Genomic DNA, 12,208 nt, shown 5'->3' on the forward strand with positions numbered 1-12,208 from the left:
CTGCCTTGTTTTTACCAAACTAAGCCTTTCATATTACTAATTAGTAGAGATGAATTAAAACAGCGAAATGTTTACTTATAGGCTTTATTAACATAATAAATAACTTAATTACAATTTTCTCTTGAAGATTTAATCCTAGTTTCTTCACTGCTACGGGAATCTTCTAATCCGAATTCAGTACTGACTGAAATAAGACTAATAAAAGATTATGTAGTGTAAAGATCATGAAATATGAAAAAGAATTTTTGCTATCATACAAAATTATGGATAGATACCTCATCCCCAACATGTATAGCAAAATGCAGGTCATCTCCAGCTCCAGATAGTGTGATGTAAGCTGCCCCAGTACTAGACACGGTCACATTCTTCCCAGTACAAAAGCTTCCTTCCTTTTGACCAGATATTATGTCACAATATACACCAGCTGGAAGCCCAGTCTGTGAACAGTTAATTTTTAGTTAGTTAGAACTTCAAAATAATTATAAGTGTGGGAGAGTCATGCTTCGGCACGAATGGGCCGGCTCGACCGGAGTGATACCACGGCCTCACCGAAAACCGACGTGACGCGTTGTGTGAGTGAGGTTACCGAAGGCCCAATTCCCCCTTCCTTATCTTCCCAATCCCCGATTCCCCAACAACCCATAAATCCCTAAACCCCATAAGGCCGGCAACGCACTTGTAACGCCTCTGGTATTTCATGTGTCCATGGGCGGACGATTGCTTACCATCAGGTGATACGTCAGCTTCCATAAAAAAAACCTTTTTCTAATTTCCTGTTCCAAACAACTTACCTGAAACTCTTCGTTTAACTCGGTCTTCTCCGTATTGAACACAATAAATCCTTTCTTCCGCAAACCAAAAGCAATCTGATTATTGCCATTAGTCCACCAGTTTGTGAGTGGAGCATTGTGTACTTCGTTTCTGAATCTAACCATCCTGTATATGGCCGGCCATCGATGTTCACACACCCATCCTTCATCACACGTACCATCCTGGTTGAAAAAAGAGGCACAAAAAAAAAAAATAAGTAAACGGTAGGGAATGTAATTAAAGTTCGTTCAGATACTAAAAAAACGTCATAGGCGGTTAAACCTAAAGAGCGTCTTAGGCAAGCGCCTCATAGAAGCCCCTAATTTTTTTGGCGCCACCGCAACTGCTATAGCGATCACTATGTCAGTTAGTCACGCGCGTTTCCTGGCACTTCTCTGTAAACTGGCGCCCTAGACACTTGCCTAGTTTATCTCAGGAATAATACGGCTCTGTCAATAAAAAAGATCAATTACCTACATAAGAGGCATCAGGGATCTGGTACTGCAAACGCAATTAAAAAATGGCCCCTACCTCATAAATAATAGGAGACACAATATTGTCTTCATTATCAGCTGGTGGACCCTGATCGAAATAAGTAAAAGCAAAGCTGCTTGTCATTCGTGGCTGTCCATATGGATGTGCTAGAAGAAATGCTATCGCAGCCTGTAAAGGAAACAGACACAATTTAGGATTGTTGATAAATAATCAGACTTCTCCAAAATTCAGATTGATTTGATTTACCTTATATAAAGTTTCATTTTTGTAAGTCAGTATAAGACCATTGCGCTGCGTATCGTGGTTGTCAACGAATATCACAGCGTTGTCACTGGGCATCATATCTAGTGCTGTTGTTCCCCATGATTCTAAAGTTTTCAAAGGTTTTCGACCACTGAATATTAGTGCTAATTCAGCGCCAGCCTAAAAAAATAGTTAGTTAACTTTATCCGCGTTTTTGGAATAGCCTTTTTGTCTTTAGCTAATACCTGTTGATATTACAATCAGCTTTGAAAAATAATACATACCTACAATCAATAATAATGAGACAAAATCATTTACACATCATCACACATCATCACACATCAGCAGCCTGTAAGTGGCCACTACTAAAGGCTTCTTCTCGCACGGAGGTGTGAGTATTACTCGTGGTGAGTTTGAAATTATAAGCTCAAGTCTCCTCACGATATTTTCATTCACCTTTTGTCAGTGGTGTCTAAATAATCTTAAAAAGAGTATTATAACTCACATTGCTACTTGCCTTTGGTAGGTTTCGAACCCGCATCCTCGTGCATGAGGAGCGGGCGTCCTAAACCTCCGGGGCACCACAACATTCAAAATGATTTAGCGTATTACAAAATATAATTTAACTTAATTATGCGTGAACACAAAATGTGTCGTTATCAAATTTTAAAATGACTAACTGATTTTATTAGAGCTTCATGCACGATCATGCCTGTGTAGTTAATGAAAACTAATTTGTCCATGAATCAGCCATAATGGATGTTGCAGAATCATGCAAGTCCTTTCTTCAACATACTTTCAGAAGATTTAGTTTGTGTAAAATTTGTATAAAGTTAAAATATTTGAGAAGCGTTCTGAACCCAAAATGTCTTCAACATTAACGCTTTGTGAGTAAATGTGATACAGCGAAAATCTTGATACAATAATTTGGGCAAACTGTTAAGTGATCGGGACACAATTTACGGTATTTTGGTAATTGTTCAAAGTTTATCAGACTAAAGAAAAGTTACATAATTAAGGGACGACTTCCAAGTGTCGAAAATTCTTAGGCATTTAAACAGACGATCCTCTGTTTAAGCCTAATAATTTTGATGGATGACAATTTTTCATTTCTATTGAATTTTTTTTCATAACAGTGCCTTGTCGCTGTAACCTTTTTCAGATCGAGAAAGGCTCCAATAGACAAATCAGTTGTAAAGTAAAAAGTACTTTAAGTCTTAAATCAGAGATCACAAATCAGACTTACAGTAAATTCCGTAACATCTCCCATATTTTTATACTCTTCAAATGTGACTGTTCCACCTTTGGACACTTCCTGGTAAATGTAAGGTCTGGAATTCCTTCGGAACCCATGATTCATGTTCAAATTATTGAGACGTCTGTAAATATCCTGCAAGTCCTCTGGCCACATGTGCTTGGCTGCGTCCACTCTGGATGAACAGAATTCAAATTAAGTTTTCATACATATTTTGTCACAAAGCCCCAAAAGACACTGTGAAATTGACTCTAAGACTCTAGAAATAGGGACTATGTCCTAAATATAAGTATCATAATAGTATTATTTTCACCTAAGGCCAGCAGCACCAAGATCAATAAGTTTGTTCAAGTAATTCGTAATCTTTAGACGAACGTAATGATTTGTCTGATTCAAATCTTGTAATCCACCCAATTGACAAACTCGGACCTGGAGAAAAGGAAAACTTTGATTAAACAAAATGAAGATACTCTTTCATTTAAATATAACAGTCTAATGGCCGTCTTATCAACCACCCCTAACACCTAAACTAACTCCTTACTTGTGTAATGTTAGGAGTCATTTATAGGTTGGTGAAAACCAAAATGTCAGAGTTAGAGAAAACGGACATTAAACTAGTAAAAGTATGGCATATCTTAAGATTTTTGTTACCATATGAAATCATAACACATAAAAGCCAAAATTCACTGACCTCAGTAGCATTGTTATAATCGTTAACTTCACATACAGGAAAGTTGAAGTGTTCTTCAGTATATGGGACACCAGGGTAAGAATATGTATCAGGATCAGCTGTGCTACCACCAGTACCCACACTATCATTATGTGGTATCGTCATATGGTTGAATACCACATCCACGTAAATTCTGGGGAAAAAGAGTGTTATTATGTACCTAAGCCTTTTCACTCGGTTTGTTATAGTAGGTAAGCTTCACAAGTCGTTATTTTAAGAGAGTGAGATTCTGGTATAATCTTAATTAAGGAGACTTGATTTAACTGACTCTTCTTTGGGCCAGGGTAGTATCAGCTTAATTTTTCAAAATCGTTATATTACTGCTCTCTTATTCACATTTTGCATTGCATTAGATGTCTGGCATCCATGCTGAACTGGACAATGTTGAGCTGTACAAGAAAAAACCTAAACTGGACATTAGTAAACTTTCAGGCACAATGGATGTTGAGCTGAACAAAACAAGAATTTTGAGTGTTTTTGTTTATATCCACATTTATTTTGATTATTCTTTTTTATTTTATTTCGTGCCTACTATTTGTGCCAGGTATTGTACCAAATAAATGATTCTTCTTTCTTTCATTCTTCTTTATTGTTCAATCAATTGCTTACTTATTTCTATGATGATCGTACTACATCCACTTTTTTATCTTCGTCATCGTGAAATACTTATGCAGTATTTGCACATTATCTTTTTATATCTTTCATGATTTTGTCTACCTACCTATAGAAATGGTCTATGAGTCTTGCCTTATCATTACAGCTGTTGTAAGCTACAGGTTACTAACCTACACATCACTAACGTCATCAAAATATAGTACGACGCACCAACTGATATTTTTTCTATATACTTAAGTAGATATCTTTTTAATTACTATTGTGTAAGACTGGTAGATAATAATATATTAAGCGTCATTTACGATAATTGCTAAGTAGACTCTAATAATGTTATCATTTCAATTAATGAGTCAGAAAATTAAGTGCATGATGCAGAATTAAAGATTATAGTAGGTATAAGGTAAGATTATGTGACGTTCGTTTTAATTTATAATCGGTGTTGTTAAGAGCTTGTATGTGTCTTAGCGACAAATGAGATAATTGTAATATACTTATAGATATGTACACGAGACGAGTGCATGTTCCTATCTTAAAAAAAAATGTAGTATCCTGTTCCCTTCCAAAAGGTTAAGCAGATGTTATTATAGTTGTTATAAGTCTTCTACGAGTAACAGCCGCATTCCTAACATTTCGCTCGTATGATCTTTTTCATAAACCAATATCACTCTTTTTTGAGGCGGGATAAATATCATGTGTCTTCTCCCGTGTTGAGTGAGCTGAGAGGCAGTGTCAAACTCTTATTAATTAAAAACCACCCCGTTTCTACTCCTGCTCTTCGAGCCGGAGCTCCAGTTGGATGACGTCTTCTGCGCCATCCAATATCCTTTGGCAATCCACAGCTGAACTACTCTACATAATATTTAAAAGAGATTCCTACAATCTGCACCTTTAGCGAGCGAGTCAGAACGATTTTTCAGAGCGCGCTGCCCTATGCCTATGTCAAATTGGTAGTCTCTTACGATGCGAAATGCCCGAGAGAAGTATATGGGGTAGTAAAGAGGCAGTCTACTATTACTGACCATAATACACGATTTTAGGTATCTACTGACCAGTAGGTATTTGAGGGTTCTTTTGTCGCAGGTACATTTATTTTACGCATTAAAATATTAATAGTAAGCCGGTTCATATCACGATGGCAACATAGATAGTAGCGAAGCTGACCGGATAGGGTGCGCCAATGCATTGATTACACGTCTACTTTAGAATTTTCTGGTAACAGGAAAAATAACACACGGTTCTTTGTTGCTAATATAATCTGTATTAATCAATAAAATTAATTGGGATGTGTATCTCACAATATAAACAATTAAAGATACGGGTTGTATAATACCTACTGCAATTTTTACTAAGTCTCTGTACCGTATCATTTGAGAGTATACGCCAATAGCAATCACGAAATAAGTTCCTACCATCCTCTTACTGAATTTTAGCGTCAAGCAATAATGTACCTAATGTTGTTGCATCTCATCTGTTAATAGTACTGGATGTCCAATCTACAGTTTGATTATGCCACTGTTATCTACATCTGGTGTTGCAAAAGTAATTAAACTACGGTGAGCACTTACTATCAAGCAAATCTTAAGCTTAATCGCAAGATTGCAACTAATTTATAATAAAAAATGCCTACGGTTGACGTACCTGACTCCAGCTTTGTTGCACCTAGTAGTCATGTTCAGGAAATCCATTTCATCTCCTGATCTGGTAACCAGGTTATACGACATTACCTGATAGCGTTCATACCAAGGCCTTATATTGCCCTCTAGCTTTAAAATCAAATTCTCTGATGGTGGCGAAGTCTGTTAATCAAAAAAATATTATAACTATCTAAGCATAAGAATAAATTAAATTGTTGTTTGTTCGCCTGGCAACACCATGACGTCAACATGGAAAAATTCTGTCTGCTTTTTATATTTATAATTTATACATCTCATATTGGTTTTAAAATCAAATCAAATCAACACCGTTTCAGAACTATTTATACTACCCATAAATATTTTACAAAATCAAAAAAAAACCATTATAAAAACAATAATAAACAGTGACATCACAGTGACAGTGACAACAATAAGAAAAACCTAATATTATATACTAAAATGAAGAAAACTATATAAAACCATGTTGACGAGAGCCAGGAGGACACGAGGCGCACCCCCACCATCCCCGGACTCGTCGCTCAGCTCCGCCTCGCCGTCGCCGGAACCCAACCACGAACCGGTGACAGCAGTAGCGTCGAGCTCGAGCGACGAATATTTCTCCCCGCCGACGTCGCCGCCACCTGTACGTCGGCCGAGGAGAGGCCGGCCACCGACGGGCTTGGGAGCCAGGGGTCAACAGACCCCGGGACGGGTCCCCGCTGCCGGTGGTTGTGCGCGGCGCATGAAATGGACTCAAACAATAAATGAGAACGTCATGCGCGCGTACTACGGTGCTACGGAGGGAGGAACCAACCTCACTGCGTACCGTGAAAGGATGCTGTCGATGTTTCAGGTACTCGAACCATTCGTCAACGTCTCGGCTCAACGACTCTCGGATCAGGTGCGGGTCATCCAACGCAATCGTAGATTGGACGAGGCTGCACTTGATCGGCTACGCTCAGAAGCACTGCGCAACCGTGTCGTCCCCGCCCCACCACAAGAGGTGGTACAAACACCTACAGCGTCACAAAATGTGACACCGACCACTCCTGCCGCTGGAGTGGAGGACGACAGGGTTGAACAAGTAAGTACTCAGTGCAATGAACGACTGAGGAGTGCTTTGGAGGATGCAATTCGTGAGTATAGATTTGCTCCTTTAAAACCAAAACTGCCACGTTTGCCCATGTGTGGAAGAAATAGGGCGCTGGTAAGCGCTCTGGATTCGCTACTTAAAACATATTTTGAAAGTAGCGAAAACCTCTATGATACACACTCGATTCTGTACTGTGGGGCGGTAGCAGCTTGTCGAGTGGCTAACGTCAGATTCTCGAATCTTGACGCAGCAGTCCGACCAAAACCAGCAGTACCAGCCTGGCAGTGCAGGATTGAGCGTCGTATCAGTGAGGCCAGGGTGCTTATCGGCAAACTATCCTGCTTCAGGGATGGCAATACTCGTCCTAGAGTGATGCGCTTTGTAAGACGTGCATTTGTGGGGACTGAAACCAGTCCTCATGAATACATGTCGCGTGTTACAGAGCGCATCGACTTCCTGAAGCAGAAAATCTACGCATGGGCAAATCGTATCAGGCGGTACAAAAAACGAGTAGAGCGATATACTCAGAATCGCATGTTCCAAAGAGATCAGAGATGGGTATATAGAAATTGGGAACGATCCAACCAAGATGTGACTGATGGGCGGCGACCGGATGATGAAGCCACTAACACATTTTGGCGCAACATCTGGTCGGTGCCTGTCAGCCACACAGAGGATGACTGGATCTGTGATGTTGAGCGAAGGTGTGAAACTGTGCCAGAGATGGAGGAGGTGATAATCACCTCCTCTGATGTGAGCAGTGCAGCCTGTTCGGTCCCAAATTGGAAATCACCGGGGCCAGACGGGCTGCACAACTTCTGGCTCAAATGGTTCACCAGTTCACACGCTCGCTTAGCATCGCAATTCCAGGCAGCTTTAGAAGCTGGATCGTTGCCCCAATTTCTAACAACAGGCGTTACCCATCTGCTCCATAAATCAGGTAGTTCCACTGAACCCAAAAATTATAGACCAATAACATGTTTACCAACGGTCTATAAACTTCTTACATCTATTTTGAGAACAAAAATAACAAAACATATCGAAAAACATTGCATTATGTCTGTATCTCAAAATGGATGTAGGAAGGGGTCTCGTGGAACTAAGGAGCTACTCCTCATTGATATGGTTGTAAGCCAACAGGTTCGTCGGTCCCGAAAGAATTTGTCTACATGCTGGATAGATTATAAAAAGGCATATGACTCTGTGCCACATACATGGCTCATGAGGGTGCTGGAGTTGTATAAGATAGATGCAACTCTACGCGCCTTCTTGCAGTCATGTATGAGGCAATGGAGTACTGTGCTTTGCTATCCGGGATGTAGACAAATCCAAGGGAGTGAAGAACCTGTAAGGTAGTGCGAGGAATATTCCAGGGTGACAGTCTGAGCCCACTATGGTTCTGCTTGGCCTTGAATCCTCTCAGTACTTTATTGGAGGCTTCAGGGCTAGGCTATCCTTTGCGGAGAAGGGGTCTAGTCATATCCCACTTGCTTTACATGGATGACCTCAAGTTGTTTGCTCCAAATAACAAACAACTGATGGAACTACTGAAAATAACTGAAAAATTTAGTAGTTCCATCAGAATGGAATTTGGAGTAGATAAATGTGCTGTCATGCATGTGAAGCGAGGAGGGATTGTGGAATCTGAGGGTCTAGAACTCTCAGATTTCACAAAACTAAGAGCGCTCTCCGCAAATGATACTTACAAGTACCTGGGTATGTCAGAGGGATTAGGCATTAATGGGCCGGACATGAAACAATCGTTACGGGAACGCTTCTTTGGCCGCCTGAATAAAGTGCTGAAAAGTTCATTATCAGGCGGAAACAAGGTGCGAGCCTATAACGGTTGGGTCATGCCGGTTCTGATGTATTCTTTTGGTATACTCAAGTGGACTCAGACTGAACTTGACACCCTGGATAGGCGAGTCCGAACACTGCTGACTGCAAATCGTATGCATCACCCTCGTTCATCGATCATGAGGTTGTATATCCCGCGGAAGTGTGGGGGTCGAGGCTTATTAAATGCTAAGACCCTTCATAACCGTGAGGTGTGCAACCTCAGGGAATATTTCCTGAAAGTAAACGAGGGTATGCATCGAGAAGTAGCAGCAATGGACAATGGATTCACTCCACTATCTTTAGCAAAAGAGAACTGGCGTAAACCTGTGGTACTGAGCGTCAATGACCGCAAGGAGGTATGGCATAGCAAGGAGCTCCACGGACGCTTCTTCCGGGCCCTTCATGGACCCAGTGTAGATTTTCTGGCGTCCGTATCTTGGCTACGATTCAGTAATCTCTTTGGAGAAACTGAAGGATTTGTCTTTGCAATTATGGACGAAGTTATCCTTACGAATAACTACCGGAAATATATTATTAAGGATGGGACCGTTGACATATGTCGGGCATGTCATAGTCCTGGTGAATCCATAAGACATATAATTTCTGGTTGTGGTCGTTTGGCTAATGGTGAATATTTGCATAGACATAATCAGGTGGCCAAGATTATCCACCAGCAACTTGCTTTGCACTACCAACTTGTTGAGTTTGAGGTTCCATACTACAAGTATGCGCCCGATCCAGTTCTCGAAAACGGCCATATCACGTTGTACTGGGATCGATCTATCATCACTGACAGGACTATTGTAGCCAATAAACCTGATATAGTGGTGATAGACCGACAAGCGCGCCGCACGATGATAATCGATATCACCATCCCTCATAACGAGAACCTCGTGAAAGCTGAAAAAGATAAACAAATAAAATATCTTGACTTGGCTCACGAGGTTGTCGACATGTGGAATGTGGATTCGGCTATCGTTGTGCCGATAGTCGTGTCGGCCAACGGATTAATACCCAACAGCCTCGACCACCTCCTTAGGAGGCTGGGGTTAGGCGGATGGATCAAGGGCCTGATGCAGAAGGCAGTACTCCTCGAAACGGCACGTATTGTGAGGTTTCTGTCTTTTGAGCCCTAACCACCGGCAGCTTGGACCATGCTCCCGCTACTGGTTGGCTCCTATTTTTATATTTTTAAATGTTATTGTGTTTTTTTATTTTTATAAGTAATGTTTAAAAATATAATTTTAGAGTGTTATAAATAAATATATACAAAAATTAAATATTAAAAACAGTGGACCTGAAATTTTTTTTTCATTCAAGACATTCCCCGTGTATATAAAAATGTATCCCAAAGGAAAGTAAGAAGATAATCAGGTACTATCACGTACTACATGGCTTGCCCATTGTTATACAACAAGACGAATCGAGCATAAAAAACCCTGTCCAAAAAGAAAGTAGGAACTGGTAATCTAGAAATTGAAACATGGAGTAAAAAGAATTGGACCTATATCATCACCCAAATCATTTATGGGACTTTTTTCTAGTTAACAGATACCACCGAATACCATTCTCGAAATATTTTACCTGAACAGCTCCAAAACCTTTGGGTCCTAGGAACCTCTCGCATTCGTCAGCAATGTCCAGCCACTTCCACTCAAACATCTGCACAATGACGGAGCGGCCCGGCCATTGGTTGGTCTTGATGTAGGCCTCGCACGATAACGCCGCGCCAAACAATGAGCAGAAACAAAACCACACAAGAAGAGCCATGCTCTCAATTCTATTGAATCTGAAATTATATGTACTAACGTTAAAACAAACTACTTTATCAAAGTAAGGCTTGGATATGTTATTTTTGGCTTATAACGCCTTTGTAGCAATAACGTAGGCAAGCGTAGTGTAGGGCGTCCTCCCGCTAGGTAGAGTGGCGATATCTGCAAGGTGAAGGTGGTGATGATCGAGCTCAGTAGCGTGCCATTTGAGAGTCCTGTGTCAATCAGTGGACGAGAACAGGCTAATGATGATGATGAACACCTTTGTAACTTTTCTGGGGTTGTGGGTGTGTGTGTTTCACCAAAAAATAATAAGATTTTTATATAAGGTGGTTGAGGACTTTAAAATTGTGATTGTTGGGAAAAGACCAGGATGATGTATTTACTCGAATAAAATTATAAGAAAAATTTACTTACATGGCGATGTAAACACAACTGTTCAAACTGAGTACTTAAACACAACAATGCTCTTCCAAATGCAACCACTCAACAATAATAATAGTTGTAAACAACACAATTATCTAACACCTTTGTATAAAGCCAGGAGATTAAATTGCACTTGCATAATGTACCAAGGTAGATAGATACGAACAAATATTATAATACCTAATTTCTTTGATGATGTACCTAAGCTTTATACCTAAATAAATGAAATTGATACACATGTACACAGTAAGAAGTCTGACAGACGACGGCGCCAACCTTAAACAACATTATATCAACAGGAACCTAATATGTTTTGAAAAGAATAATAATAATATTTATTTTCGAGGCCTATAGAATCACTGAACGTTTACAAACAATTATTTCAATACAGTGTTGACGTTATCTCATTACATCCCGTCATCTTCATAATCAGTTGGAAAACGACTCAATAAGTACCTACATCTATTGCTGAACTAAATCCATGTGGATTTTTTTAAGAGGGACTGCTGTACACTCGGCAAACCGTTAAGGGAACGGTGGTTAATTAACCATACAATCTGATCGCCTAACTTTATTGTAGCGAGACAATATTTTTGACTGTGTTTGTTGTAATAGGTACCTATATGTGGTAAGCTAGTCAAGATTAAAATCTGTTGATTGTACATTCGGTTTTCATTTCATTTTGCCGCTTCTGTGCTATGAACTGTACTCGCGATTTTGAGGAAAATCTCGACATCTAACTATAGTAGAACAACAGGATCAAAATTGATACCTACATTACCTAATCCTATTACAACATTTTGTCCAAAATATACTAAACAAAGCAAGGTAGAATCTATTGAAACATTTGAAAGCCAAAACAATACCCTCTTTAGTTGAAGGGCAACAGGAATTAATACTAACACTACCTATTCTTTAGGTACTTATTCAAGTAGCACTTGAGAGAAAGTGCTACTGTAGGTATTTCCCTCTTATCCTTTCAAGTGTTCACTTCTTTACATAATGCTATCATGATTATCTTGAAGGCTATTATAGGCATTCTTGTGTAATTATTTCAAGATCACTAATATGAAATACCATTACGCAAAATTATTGTATGATACTGACAATAAAATATTTTTATTTATTAATGAAATAGACAAGTACCAAAGCACAAGCGCTTGGGGTTTATATTTTAAGGGGGAAAATCATCCAGACTTCTCCCGCCTTGGGCGAGGCAAGAGGATGTGTCAGACTCTTACTGACTAAAATCCACCCCGTTTCTACTTCTGCTTTTCGAACCGGAGCAGTAAACCC

General features: G+C 39.8%; 1 protein-coding gene across 1 annotated transcript; it reads right to left on the reverse strand.

Annotated features, from left to right (window-relative positions):
• Window positions 1–68: 68 nt before the first annotated feature.
• Window positions 69–11,060, reverse strand: LOC118269087 (alpha-amylase 4N). Its single transcript, XM_050700385.1, has 11 exons — window positions 10,904–11,060; window positions 10,299–10,503; window positions 5,787–5,944; window positions 3,495–3,666; window positions 3,117–3,232; window positions 2,795–2,978; window positions 1,552–1,728; window positions 1,342–1,473; window positions 792–992; window positions 276–437; window positions 69–195 (listed from the first exon to the last, which is right to left on the reverse strand). The coding sequence occupies exons 2-11, from the start codon at window positions 10,482–10,484 to the stop codon at window positions 175–177; spliced, it is 1,509 nt and encodes a 502-aa protein (XP_050556342.1). The 5' UTR covers window positions 10,485–10,503; window positions 10,904–11,060; the 3' UTR covers window positions 69–174.
• Between the last annotated feature and the right edge of the window lie 1,148 nt (window positions 11,061–12,208).

Source organism: Spodoptera frugiperda, chromosome 2 (assembly GCF_023101765.2).
Source record: "Spodoptera frugiperda isolate SF20-4 chromosome 2, AGI-APGP_CSIRO_Sfru_2.0, whole genome shotgun sequence".
Lineage (NCBI taxonomy): Eukaryota > Metazoa > Arthropoda > Insecta > Lepidoptera > Noctuidae > Spodoptera > Spodoptera frugiperda.

Bases quoted from the DNA above. Each gene is read 5' to 3' on its own strand.
- LOC118269087 (XM_050700385.1), bottom strand. From the start codon at position 10,484: ATGGCTCTTCTTGTGTGGTTTTGTTTCTGCTCATTGTTTGGCGCGGCG. The intron at 3,233-3,494 runs GTCAGTGAATTT...CCTTTTCTCCAG, and splicing joins ATTATAACAATGCTACTGAG to GTCCGAGTTTGTCAATTGGG. The intron at 1,729-2,794 runs GTAAGTCTGATT...CTATTTTTTTAG, and splicing joins GAGATGTTACGGAATTTACT to GCTGGCGCTGAATTAGCACT.